This window comes from Myotis nattereri (genome assembly GCF_964212035.1).
Source record: "Myotis nattereri genome assembly, chromosome: 5".
NCBI classification, from domain to species: domain Eukaryota; kingdom Metazoa; phylum Chordata; class Mammalia; order Chiroptera; family Vespertilionidae; genus Myotis; species Myotis nattereri.
In genome coordinates this window covers 96,749,770-96,763,159 of record NC_138080.1, presented here as the reverse complement: position 1 = coordinate 96,763,159, position 13,390 = coordinate 96,749,770, and the positions used below count along the sequence as shown (strand labels likewise).

General features: G+C 46.1%; 1 protein-coding gene across 1 annotated transcript; it reads right to left on the bottom strand.

Moving 5' to 3' along the window:
- Positions 1-190: 190 nt before the first annotated feature.
- Positions 191-4,371, bottom strand: FABP6 (fatty acid binding protein 6; the record flags this gene model as incomplete). The annotated part of the gene is made up of 4 exons (XM_081093054.1): positions 191-244; positions 1,485-1,574; positions 2,800-2,975; positions 4,305-4,371. The coding sequence occupies 4 exons, from the start codon at positions 4,369-4,371 to the stop codon at positions 191-193; spliced, it is 387 nt and encodes a 128-aa protein (XP_080949180.1).
- Positions 4,372-13,390: the final 9,019 nt, after the last annotated feature.

The following is a 13,390-nucleotide window of genomic DNA, read 5'->3' as shown; positions in this document are numbered from 1 at the left end:
CCCACAGGGATCTCAGGGCCAAGGTCTGGCCTGTGTACCCATCCTCAAGGGTTTCCCACCCTCCCCAGCCAGAAACTACCCCCAGGACTCCAGAAAACAAAGACAGAGAGGGTCTGGGGTGAGCAGAATGTCCACTCTGGGACCAGCTTTATTGGAGGCTCTGGAGCCCCTCGGAGCCCCGCCTGCCCGCTCAGGCCAGCCTCTTGCTCACACGCTCATAGGTCACGCCTCCAATGGTGGAGATCTGAAAGAAAAAGCAGAACAGAGGGCATCAATGCGGGGATCCCAGGGTGACCATGGGGCACAGCCTGCAGAAGACCAGCCTCCAGTCCCAGCCCGGAGTAGAAATGACTCAGTGGCACCACTTCTCTGGGCCTGTTTTTCAAGTTGTTACACGAATCACTGTGCAGACTCAGTGTAGCAAAAGTGCTAAGCAGACGACTCTGCAGGATAACTTTCCACTTGTTTGTTCAGTTCACCAGGCCAGTCACTTCCCTTGCATTACCCCACTGAGACCTCTCAGCAGCACTGCGAGGTTGCCCCCATCGTACAGATGAGAAAACTGAAGTTTAGAGAACCTCTAAGGTCAAGAGGCCACACGCAACCTCTGCACCATTTGGTATGTGTGGCACCCGTGCTTGGTGATGGGCAGGTGTGGCTCCTGCCCTCAGGACGCATAAGGTTTTGTGGAAGAGGCAGGCAAGAGGATACTGTTCAGTGAAGGCCCCTGTGTGCAGTGCCAGGGCTCAAGGCCACGGAGACACGCTGTCGTAAGATGTGCATGTCGGCAGCTGTTCTAATGTTCTTCACAGGAAAGCAGCAAGCTTCCCTCTTAACTTCACCTCCGTTTCTCTCCCCTGGGGAACATTGAGGAGCCCCAGGTTTGGGGGGTGGGGGCTAGAAATGGAAGTGAGATGAAGGGCATCTCAGGACAACATTTCAACCTCTGTTTACAGAGCATCAAGTATGGGAGGGGTCAGTCCACAGGTGTGTGTGTTAGCCCTGCCAGGATTTTAAAAAACATTCCATTAGTTGTCAACATTTAATCTGGAGATTTCACAAAGAAGTGCACATTTCCAGCCTCTCTTGAAAAATCAGAAGATCTAGCTGGAGCAGAGTGTTGGTCCTGGCAGGGTTCTCCTGGACTTGCCCTTCATTGACACTCGAGGAAGGTCCCATGGGCTTCCAGGCGTGGGCCTCTGAGGTCGCTGAGTGTGAGCACCGGAGTCACAGATCCCAGCTTCATCATAAAAGCTATGTGCCCTCCAGCTTATCACTTAGCCTCCCCAGGCCTCAGTCCCCTCGCCTGTAAAATGGGGATAAAAATCCCTACCTTCCAGGGTTATTGTGAAGATCAAATGAGAGCACAAGGCCTGGCACAGGAAGTCCTTATAAAGCCAGCTGCTCAGAGGCCTGCCTCTCAGGGGCCATGGCGGGGGGCAGAAAAACACTCCAGTCCCCCCAGGATCCAGCAGGACACTCACCTCCACCAGCTTGCCACCCACGATCTCCGAGGTCTGGTGATAGTTGGGGAAATCCACCACCACCTTCCCGCCTTCCATCTGCACAGTGGCCTGGAAAGGAAGCATAACTCTGAGTGTGAGTGGGCAGAGGCCCCCAAATGCAGGCCAGACCCTCAGAGTTATTATGTAACTCTGCAGCCCCAGCATTCCTCTCTGGGAATTCACTTACTTTACACAAACCAAAGATACAGATCACTTGCACAACTCACTCAACCTTGCTGTGCCTCAGTTGTGCATCACTAACATGAGCTAGTAACTATACCTACTTCATAGAGCTATTGTGAGCAGCAAGTGATTTAAGATGACACATGTAAAGTGTTTAGAACAGTGCCAGGCACTGTTAGTAGTGATCATCATTATGAGGATGATGTTGTCCAAGGGTGTTGCTTGCAGATTGTGACTGTAAACAACCTAAATATCCAACCTGGGATACCCACTGGTAAATAACCTAAATATCTAGTGATGAGGGAGTGTTAAATAAATGACAGCATTTCCCTACCATAGGATACCGTGCGGCCATTAAAAAGAATAAGACAAATCGATATGTACTACTGACAGAGAAAGACATCATGAGAGATGGTTAACTTTTTAGAAGAGCCAAGTGGCAGAATATGAATAGGATGACTACTTGTTCTTCACATGGCAGCTTGAAGAGCAAAGTACTCATGGGCATGGTTGGGGGGCTCCGGAGGGGACCCAGAATGGGTAGAGGACCTGAGGGACCAGTCTGGGCAGGATGGGAACAGCCAGCCAGCCACCTTTCACTTCTTTGCTACCTAAGAGTACAGTTTCAGACCCAGATGAGTCTGATTCTAGTGTTTACTTCAACTCTAGGCTACCCAGAGGCAGCATAAAACAGAGTTATGCTTTCTGGAGCCAGACTGCCTGGGTGTGAAGGCCTGTCCCTGCTGTGTGATCGGGCAAGCTATTTAATCCCAGGGCTCAGACCAACATCCCCATCGCTAATAATTGTGGCGACCTCATAGGATTAACTGCATTAACATGTGAAGTATTCAGCAAGTGTCTGGCATACAGTAAGCTCAGTAAATGTTAACAAATTCTATTATCATCATATTATTTATTATTGACAGTAGCATTGCTGGTAAAACCAAGGAGTGTGTCAACTGCCAAGGAACTCAAGCTCTTACTGCTGGAGACTAGACTAGAGAAAGACACCTCAAGTTGGGGAGCAGCCCCACGGTACCTATTTGAGACCCAGAAGTTAGCTGGAAGCCTGAGGAAAGAGGGAGGGGAGGAGTGTCCAGTGGCTTCTCACCTTGAACTTCTTGCCTCCCATGGTCTCCATGTCACACTCCTTGCCAATGGTGAACTTGTTGGTCATGGAGTGGCCGCTGGGGTAGTGCTGGGACCAGGTGAAGTTCTGCCCATCCTGCTGGACCTCCGTGACGATCTTGAAATTACGGCCCTTTTCAATTGCATCGCTGGGGAGCCCTGGCCCGGGAGGACAAGCAGAAAGGCCATGTAAGAGCTGCTTACATGTGGCTTTGGGAAAGAGCTCGCCTACACTGGGGCAGGCTACCCTGTCAGTTAAAAGCACAAATTTCAGTTCTACCATGAGCCATTGCAGCTTGGTCAAGTACCTCTCCAAACCTCAGTGTTTCCATACAAAATGGGGATAAGAAGGCCCATTTTACAGGGCTGGTGTAAGGATTAAAGTGTGTCTTGTAAACTCCTGCCATATAGTTTATACTCAATAAATAACAGCTGTTCTTCTGAGAGTGACATAACATAATTATCACAGAAACTGGCCAAGCTCGCAAATTTCTAGAACGAAGGGGACCTTCAAGACTACCTTCACAGATTAGGAAGTGCAGACCCACGGGCAGGAAAGGGGCCTCCCGGCATCTCAGTCGAGGTTCCGGGCAGCACCAGGTCTAGAACTGGGACTGGCTCCCTTCTATTGCCTCACTAGACTGCTGCAGGGGAGGCCAAGTCACTGTGCCTCAGGGCCACTCCCAGCAATTGACTCAGAAGGGCTTTGGTCTCCCCAAGGCCCCAGGGCACATGAGCACTGCTCTGGGGGGCCTCTCTGTCACCAGGATGAGGGCACTGGTCTCTGACAATCGCACTGCCTCGGTATTAGAGCACCAGGATTTCTGCAGGGTTGTTAATTCCACTGTCTCATTGGTTCCTCACAACTAGTGCTGCAGATTGAGCAAGTAAGAGGCGTGGGGTCTTTGATCTCTGCCCAGAGAGCCTAACACAGTAAGAGGCCTTTGTTTGTTGAATGACTGAATGAAGAAGGAGCTTCTCAAACCTAGTCTTTGGTGACTCCTTGTCACCTCTTACAAGGCATGATGTGGGGACATCACTCATCATCTCATCGTAAGGTCCTGGGTGCTAATATCCTCTGCCAGAGACTTACCGTGACCTTGGGCAAGAGCTGTGGTGGCCCATCAGGACCAGTGAGTTGGCCCTAGCCATACAGTAGGTGTTCAATAAATGTTGGCATGAATAAACCAACTAAGTCTCTACTTCACCAGGTTCTAGCTGTATAACCTTGGACTAGAGACTCCACTTCTCTGGGCCTCAAGTTTTCTATCAGTAAATTGGAGATACTAATATTCCTAAGAGCTTTAAAGCCAAAGAGTCTTCATGGTTCTTATTAGCCGAGAGCCTGGGATAGAGGCTCAACAAAGGAAGGAGTAAATGAATGAGTAAATGAAGTCCTGTCCCACTTTACCCCAGGAATTTGGGTTCCTGGACCAGTGCCAGTTGTTACAGACCAGCCCAGGAAGATGTTCTTAGGACCCCACTCACCAAGGCGCTTCATGAACTCGTCATAATTCTTCTCACTCTCGATCTCGTACTTGCCGTTGAAGGCCATGCTGCCGGGAGACCTGGAGGCCAGGGAGCAAGAGGTGAGGAATAAGGTTCGTGGTGCTGAAGGGCCTGGTGGCCCAGCTTATAAACCCTCCCAGATGCTGAGGCTCAGCCCCTGAGTCACCCCACTTCTCCCTCCTGCCCCCGAAGAGGAAGTGCTTGATGTTTTATGATGTGGGCAAGGCCTGGAGGAGCACAGCCCTGAGGTTATTCACCCAGGGAAGTGCTGGCTGCAGTCCCATTGCTGTTGCAGTCCCATTGCTATTGCAGTCCCATTGCTAGTCCCAGCGGAACCAGGGCCAGCATTGCCACAGGGGCTGGGGTGTCATCCACTCTGCCCATCCCTCCCTCCATTCATCCAGACCCTGCCCTCCGTCCTTGCTCATCATCCCTCATTTACTCTTTTACCCTCCCATTCATCAGCCAAAGTGCACAGAGCACCTCCTGCATGGGCCGGCACTGCGAAAAGACTGAATAAGACATACACCCTTCCCAAGAGAGCTTCCAGTCTAGTCCAGAGACAAAACACACGCCAGCAAACAAGATGAGATGCGTCCCGAGAAAAGTGCAGATGTGTGGTCCAGGGTGTGGGGAAGGATCAACCTGTCCAGGTGGCCGGTGCATCTTTGTGTAGAAGGCGTTTGATACAGGTCTTGAAGGAACAATAGGATTTTTTTTTTTAGAGAGGCAGAGAGAGATAGAAACATCAATGATCAGAGAGAACCATTGATTGGCTGCCCCCTCACGCCCCCCTACTGGGGATCAAGCCCACAACCTGGGCATGTGTACTTGACTTGAATAGAACCTGGGACCTTTCAGTCCACAGGACGATGCTCTATCCACTGAGCCAAACTAGCTAGGGCAGAACAATAGGATTTGGATGTTAGGACAAGCAGTAAGATTGGAGGAAGCTAAGAACATAGGAAAACAACATACCAGGATAAGGGAACAGTCTTCAGTCTCCAATCTTGGAATTTCTTACCCCAACTAGGAGTCTTATTTTTAAAAATAAAAAACATAGGACTGTCAGTTGCTCCGAAATATGAAATTTTAATATGTATATATAATATAGCATCAGAAAATCCATGATGATGATGATGATGATGTGTGTGTGTGTTGGGGGGTGATTTAATGTGTGTTTGTGTGTTTTTTTAATTATATTTTTATTGATTTCAGAGAGGAAGGGAGAGGGAGAGATAGAAACCTCAAAGATGAGAGAGAAACATCATTGATTGGCTGTCTCCTGCACACCCCCCCATGGGGGATCGATCCCATAACCCAGGCATGCGTGCTGATCAGGAATCGAACTGTGACCTCCTGGTTCATAGGTTAGTGCTGGCTTTTATATATATATATCTCATATCCTTCTTAAGAGCTCCAGAATACTTTATTGTGTATATGTTTCATAACTTATATAGCTATTGCTGGATCTGTAGGTTATTTCCAATCTTTTTCTATCATAATTCTGAGATAAACATTCTCGTTCACACCTCTTATTGTACATGTCAGATTATTTACTAAGATAATTTTCTAAGAATGAATTCCTAGATATGAAGTTCCTGGAACAGAAGGGTTTCGTATTTACTAGTAAAATGTTTATATCTATTACTCTCCTGCCTTTCTGAAGGTATTAATTAACAGATTACATTCCCACCTAGAGCATACAAGACTTTCCCCTCATCTATAATAATAAAAGCGGCAGTCAGACATCCCCTGAGGGGTCCCGGATTACAAGAGGGTGTAGGCTGGGCTGAGGGACTGGAGTTTATAATAATGACGGAATAGCAGTGACACTAACAGCTAACATTTATTGAGTGTTTAGTATGCATTGGGCACAGTGCTGAGTGTTTTATATGCATTATCTCATTTAATCTTCAAAACAACTCTATGAAGTAGGTACAATTGTTGTCCCCAGTCTGCCAAGGAGAAAACTGAAGTTCAGAGAAGCTAAATAACTTGCCCCAAATCACAGAGCTCCTGTGTATAGTTCATATTTACTACCAAAACAACTTTCAGCATCATTTAAGGACATTTCCAAAAATTCTCCATAATCTCATTACCCTAGCACCATAACTTTTTTAAAAATATATATATTTTATTGCTTTTTTACAGAGAGGAAGGGAGAAGGATAGAGAGTTAGAAACATCAATCAGCTGCCTCCTGCACACCTCCTACTGGGGATGTGCCCGCAGCCAAGGTACATGCCCTTGACTGGAATCGAACCTGGGACCCTTCAGTCCGCAGGCCGACGCTCTATCCACTGAGCCAAACCAGTTAGGGCGCACCATAACTTTTTATTTTTCCTATTCTCTTTCTCCCTCTTTCATTCTTTTCTCTCCTTCTCTCTCATCCTTGCTTTCTCACTGACTCTAATTATAAAAGATATATAATAGCCATAATCTCCATGCAAATGCAATATTTCATTCTGTTTTGCTTTGCGTAGCATTAGTTTGTAAACACAGTCCCATGTTTCTGAGAAGCTGCCATTTTGGTTGTTAGAAATGGCTTCGTAACGTTTGCTCTTGGACTTCTTGGGAGGGGATCCCAGCTTACCCCATTAATAGTAGGCCACAGTGAGCTTTTTATATGCAGAGGATTTTTTTTTTTTTTTTAAGCATTTCCTTGAGCTAAAGCCCCAGGTTGGGATTACAAAGTTACGAGATCTGGAACATTCATACAGCTCTTAACATGTTTTGCCAAGTTGGAACTAAATTGGTTTATGCACAGCTTGCCTGGGTGCTGAATTTCTCGGGACGCAGAGTTTAAAACATCTTTGGTACTTCCCCCAAACATTCTGTCCAGCACCATCACAAATTGTGCCATCTTGAGAATTTATTTCTTTTTTCTTAACCTTTATGGGGAAAAGGGTTTCAAATTTTCTGATTATAAGTGTAATAGACTCTCATAGTAGAAAATTTGGGAGAAGCAAAACAAATAAAGTAAAGGCTACCTTTAATCCCACTACAGTTGTTTTCAATTGTGAAGTTAATTAATACTCAAATGTGTAAAAAGACAAAAGCGCAAAACAGTGTAAAGTAAAGGTGAAAGCCCCACATTCCTTTGGATCTCATTTTCCAGAACCAGCAGCTGTTAAATTCAGTATATATAACCTTTTAGACATTTCCCATATGTGCACGGGCATATTCATAATTATCTTTTTTTCTGTTTTTTTTTTTTAATACTTTATTGGTTTTTTTTACAGAGAGGAAGGGAGAGGGATAGAGAGTTAGAAACATCGGTGAGTGCCCTGACAGGTTTTGCTCAGTGGATAGAGCGTCGGCCTGCAGACTGAAGGGTCCCAGGTTCGATTCTGGTCAAGGGCATGTACCTTGGTTGCGGGCACATCCCTCGTAGGGGGCGTGCAGGAGGCAGCTGGTCGATGTTTCTCTCTCATCGATGTTTCTAACTCTCTATCCCTCTCCCTTCCTCTCTGTAAAAAATCAATAGAATATATTTTTAAAAAAAGAAACATCGATGAGAGAGAAACATCAATCAGCTGCCTTCTGCACACCCCCTACTGGGGATGTGCCCGCAACCAAAGTACATGCCCTTGGCCAGAATCAACCTGGGACCCTTGAGTCCACAGGCCGACGCTCTATCCACTGAGCCAAACCGGTTAGGGCTTTTCTGTTCTTTTTAACAAAATTGAAACCCAAAGATACTATTTTATCTTGATCCCCCCCCCCCCGCCATTTGCAGTATATTATAGACATCATGGATCTTATTTCTTCATGAAACCTATCCCATTCATTATTAAAGGGGACTTTCCAATGGAGAAATACACTAAAACATACATTACATCACCCTAGTCTAGGCATGGGAAAACAGTAAAGCATTTGCCATTTTCCTGTAAACCTTGGAGGAAAATAACTTAACAGAGATAATTGGAATGTAAGTTAGATATAAGATGACCATCAGTGAGTAAGCTAGAGAGGTTTAGGGGTGGAGTGCAGTCTCCTGAAATCCCCGGGGGGCAGGTGGTTCTAGCTTTGGAAGAAGTGTGCACTTGGTAGAATCCTACCTTTGAGCTTTGGCCTGTCTGGATTGACTGCGCACCTTCCATCTGTCTTTCCAAATTTGAATTGATCTTACAAATGCCCCCTCCAGGGAGCCTTCCCGGATTACTCCAACCTATAGATTGTCCCTTTAAGGAATCCCCCTAGTGTGTACATTCTACTTGTAATGGCTCGGAGAAACCTGGGCTTTAGAGTCTCATGTATTAGTCTTCATGTATTAGCTCTGAGACTTCAGATACACAACCTTCATTTATTCAACATATGTTACCTGAGCACCTCCTGTGCACTAGACCAGGGGTGGGCAAACTTTTTGACTCGAGGGCCACAATGGGTTCTTAAACTGGACCGGAGGGCCGGAACAAAAGCATGGATGGAGTGTTTGTGTGAACTAATACATGTTAACACTGCTGCTGGTGAAGGAGCAGAGGGGAGAGCAAGAGAACCCTCCGCTCTTTCGGCTCCGCGGGCCGGATAGAACAGCCGAACGGGCCGGATCCGGCCCGCGGGCCATAGTTTGCCCACGGCTGCACTAGACAGATAACAAGTATTTGTCCTCAAGTCTTGTGGGAGACCCAGCCTGGTAAACAGGCACAAACGACGTGGTGTGATAAATGGGGTAAAGGCCATAATGATGTGGGAAAGGAGACATCACCCTGACCCCCTCCTAAGTGTCGGGGAAGGCTGACCTGAAAGGAACTGATAAATAAGCCAAAGCCTTAATGTGCTCATTATTAAGAGGATAAAATACCTGTCACCCAGAGTTTAAATGAGGATGAAACAAGAGTATATAAATAAGGTGCTCAGCACTGAATCTAGTGTTTCAGTGACCGATACTGTTACCCTCATTCATTGGCAGTTTGTCCAGCCCATCTACCTATTGTTTTTGAATGAGTATTTATTGTAGCATTAATTTACTTTTTCACAAAGTGTGTCTTTCGTTTCCCAATTAGATTGTAATCCCTTCAGGGAGAGAGGCTGCGTTTCACACTTTGTATGGATGTGAACTTGGCCGGCACTGGGATGCTGCTGATTTCGTTTTATGTGTTCAGATCAGTCTGGAGTAGACCACAAGGCTGTGTTCCTCCGTGTGGTTTTCATTGTACACAGCTGAGGGTGCAGGAGGGGAGGGTGTGTGAACAGTGGAAATCCCTGGGCCCTGATCCAGAAATCTGATTCCGTAGGAGTGGGTGGCTCCCTGGAGCCTGCATTTGACAAGTTCCCCAGTGGTTATGATGCATACTTACCTTGAGAAGCTTCAAGCCAGGGGACTTAGCAAGAGCTGGCCTGATGGACCAGATGCCTCGCCAGGCCTCCATGTCATGCCCTTTTCACTGACTTTTCTTTAGAACGGCCAGAACCGTGTGGTTTTTTTTTTTTAGTAGCTATTCTACCAAGGTCGTCATCAATGGCAGAAAGGAGCGGTGGGGTGTGGAAAGGACAACATTGGTACCAGAACACCTGAGTCAGCTCCTCTCCCCTTAATTGGAGTCTTTGTATATAGCTGACCCCCAGCCCTCCTCTTACTCACACCCAGTCTCTCTCTCTCTTTAACTGGGGTTCACCTATTAATTCAGGCACTCATTGAGAGCTTTCCAAGAAGGGTAAACGAACTCACAGCGAGGTTTTATGGGGCAATTGAACCAGTAAAGTAACTGTAAGCTAGTGGAGATAAAGAAGGGCCCAAGGCTAGCCCTCCTGATCCCCCCAATCCCCCCGCCCCACTGGTTTCCTGCCTCAAATTGGCCACCATTATTCTGGGAGTGACTAGTGAAGGGGTGGGAAATGCAGGTGCTTGAGTCCATGATCGGAGGAGAAGCCCTGGGCCTCCTCCCAGTTTCCTAACCAGGGTGCTTGCAGGGCCTTGCATGGAGTACATGATTGATCAGTGTTATAGATTCTTTGATCAAACCCCTTCCTCTTTTTTCCTCAGTTAAGAATCTGAGATACTAATTGAGGTTGATCCTAGAATATCAAGGCTAAGTTGAAAATCTGAGGGCAATTTATTCCATGATGATTCCCCTCTTTTTATCAGAGTCTTAAGAAATTCAGTATTTTCTTAGGAAGTCTAGTTGGCACTTCATTTATCCATAATTAGAAATAATTCGAAATTAGAAGACATAGGGACTCTGAGGCCAGACTGCCTGGATTTGAATTGCAGCTCTGCCACTTGCTGGCTGTGTGACCTTGGGCAAGTTATTTATCTTCCTGTGTCTCAGTTTCCTCATCTGCAAAATGGGGATAACAATTGTGTCTACCTTAAAGGGTTGTTATGAATATGAAATGAATTAATTTTTGTAAAGCATTTTTTTCAGAGTTTGGTATGGGGTATGCAAGAGTGTATTAAGTGTCCAAGGTCACAAACTTATCATTGATGAAGCTCAGATTTGAATTCAGTTCTCCCTGACCTGAAGTGGTACTAGCTACTATAATGAAAAACAGTGCCGTAAGAGATCAACGGAAGGACTTGTATGCATGCATATGTATAAGCACAACCAACAGATGGAAGACACTGAGGCGGGGGGTGAGAGCAAGTGCCAGGGGGTAGGGGAGGCCGGGGGGAGGTCAGTGGGGGAGGGGGTGGAAAGGAGACATAAGGACATATGTATTACTATTTGTAATACCTAAACAATAAAAAAAGAAAAGAAAAGAAAAAGAAAAACAGTGCTAGACTCTGGCTCTAATGCCAGAGTTATAACCCATTCATGCATGCATGCATTCATTCATTCCCTAACACATAGCCTAGTGCTCAATAAAAGACAGTCCCCACCCCATTGGATAGAGCTCCCAGCCTCACAGCTCATCCCCTTTCTCCCAGTTCACCCCCTACTCTCACTTCCTTTCCCATCCATGGATGCATCACTTCCTCTGCCAGGACCCGCAATGTTCTTTGGCCACCTTAGCTTCCCAGTTTCCGTCTTTGGACAAAAAAATTTATTTTATCTTCACTTCTGGACTGTTAACTATAACCACAAGAAAAGACACAATGGGGTAATGACACCACTACAAACTCATGGTCCTCCCTTATTCAGGTTTTCATTTATTTATTTATTCTTTTTCTTAGTCAGGTTTGTAAACAGCTCTGTAGTCCTTCCCCTCATCACTAAGTGGCCCCTGGCCCCATTCCCTATAGCAACTAGTCTATTTTTTAAAATATGTTTTTACTGATTTCAGAGAGAGGAAGGGAGATGGAGTGGGAGATAGAAACATCAATGATGAGAATCATTGATCAGCTGCCTCCTGCATGCCCCCTACTGGGGATGGAGCCCTCAATCCAGGCCTGTGCCCTGACCAGGAATCAAACCCTGACATCCTGGTTCATAGGTCAATGCTCAACCACTGACCTACATAGGCCAGGGCCATAGCAACTAGTCTTATCAAGATTCCTACATAATTCCCACCACCTGAGTGCCCACTCTAGCTCCAGCCATCCCTTTACTGACCCATAGAATAATCTACTATCCTATATAATAAAAGGGTAATATGCAAATAGACCCAACGGCAGAACAACCAATCAAAGCATAATATGCTAATAACATGCTAAGGCTGCTCAACCGCTCGCTATGGCATGCGCTGACCACCAGGGGGCAGATGCTCCAACTGGTAGGGTCCGGCCAATTGGGACTGAGGGAAATGGGCCGGACATGCCCTGGAGCCCTCCCGCGGTCCCTCCCCAGCCTGATTGTGCGTCGGTAGAGTCCCTCAGCCTGGCCTGTGCCCTCTCCCAATCCGGGACCCTCGGGGGATGTCGGAGAGCCAGTTTCAGCCTGATCCCGCAGGCCACTCCCCTTGGGAGGGCGACAGACACAGGGCTCATGGCTGGCAAGCGCTGCTGCGGCAGTGCAAGCCTCTCCCGATTGGGACTGATTGGGCGCAAGCGCAGTGGGGCAGGCACAGTGGGGCTAGGATGAGCAGGAGCGGCAGGTAGGAGCTGCAGGCAGCGTTGGACTGCAGGTTTCAGCCCGATCCCTGCAAGCCACCCAGAGGGACCCTACCTGTGCATGAATTTGTGCACCGAGCCTCTAGTATAGATATATTGCAACTATTTAACCAGTCCCCTATTGTTGGCCAGTTAGTTTAGGTAGGAAAAATTGCACATACAAATGGGAAGCATCAAAATGTGGAGAAAAGAAAGAAAAGTATTATTCAAAACCATTATTAGCATGAATACTGTTATTTGAGGTGAGTGGTGTGGGGCTGAAGTTTCTCTGGATGTACATGGATCATAAACCAGTGGAGGACAGTGACCTTTAATACTCCTCCATCCTTATAGCCCTCCACTCAAATCCCAGGTTGGCCAGTTACTGGGAAGGTCACTTAACCTCTGCACGAGGCAGAATGGGGCTGACAATTTAACCCACCTCCTCGGGACAGAGGAAGATTGGATAACTCCTCCAAGAAGGTACTTAGATGTAAAGTATAGCATAGGAAACATAGTCATTACTATAGCAATAAGTATGTATGGTGCCAGGTGGGTACTGAAAATATCAGGGGGAGCACTTTGTAAAGTATATGATTGTCTAACCACTGTGCTGTATACCTGAAACTAATACAAAATAATATTGAATGTAAACTGTAATTGAAAAAATTTAAGCGCTGGCCAGGTAGCTCAGTTGGTTACAGAGTGCCGTCCCAGTATGCCAATGTTGGAGGTTTGATCTCTGATCAGGGCACATACAAGAAGCAACCAATGAATGCATAAATAAGTGGAAAAACAAATGGATGTTTCTCCTTTCCTTTCTCTCTCTCTGAAAAAAAAAAAATCAATAAATAAAATTGTTTTTAAAAAGAAAAAATTTAGAAAAGAATAATGCTACAAAAAGAACACTCAAGAATCAGATACTGTGTTGAACAAGATAAGCTGTAAATATACATTGAATATTATATTTGTATACTTGAATATTATATTTCAATTATCTTAATAAGCAGATTATGTTAAGAAAAAAAGATTGACTACCAAAAACAATGGTAGTACTTAGAAAGGGGCTTGGCACCTAGCACATCTTTAAT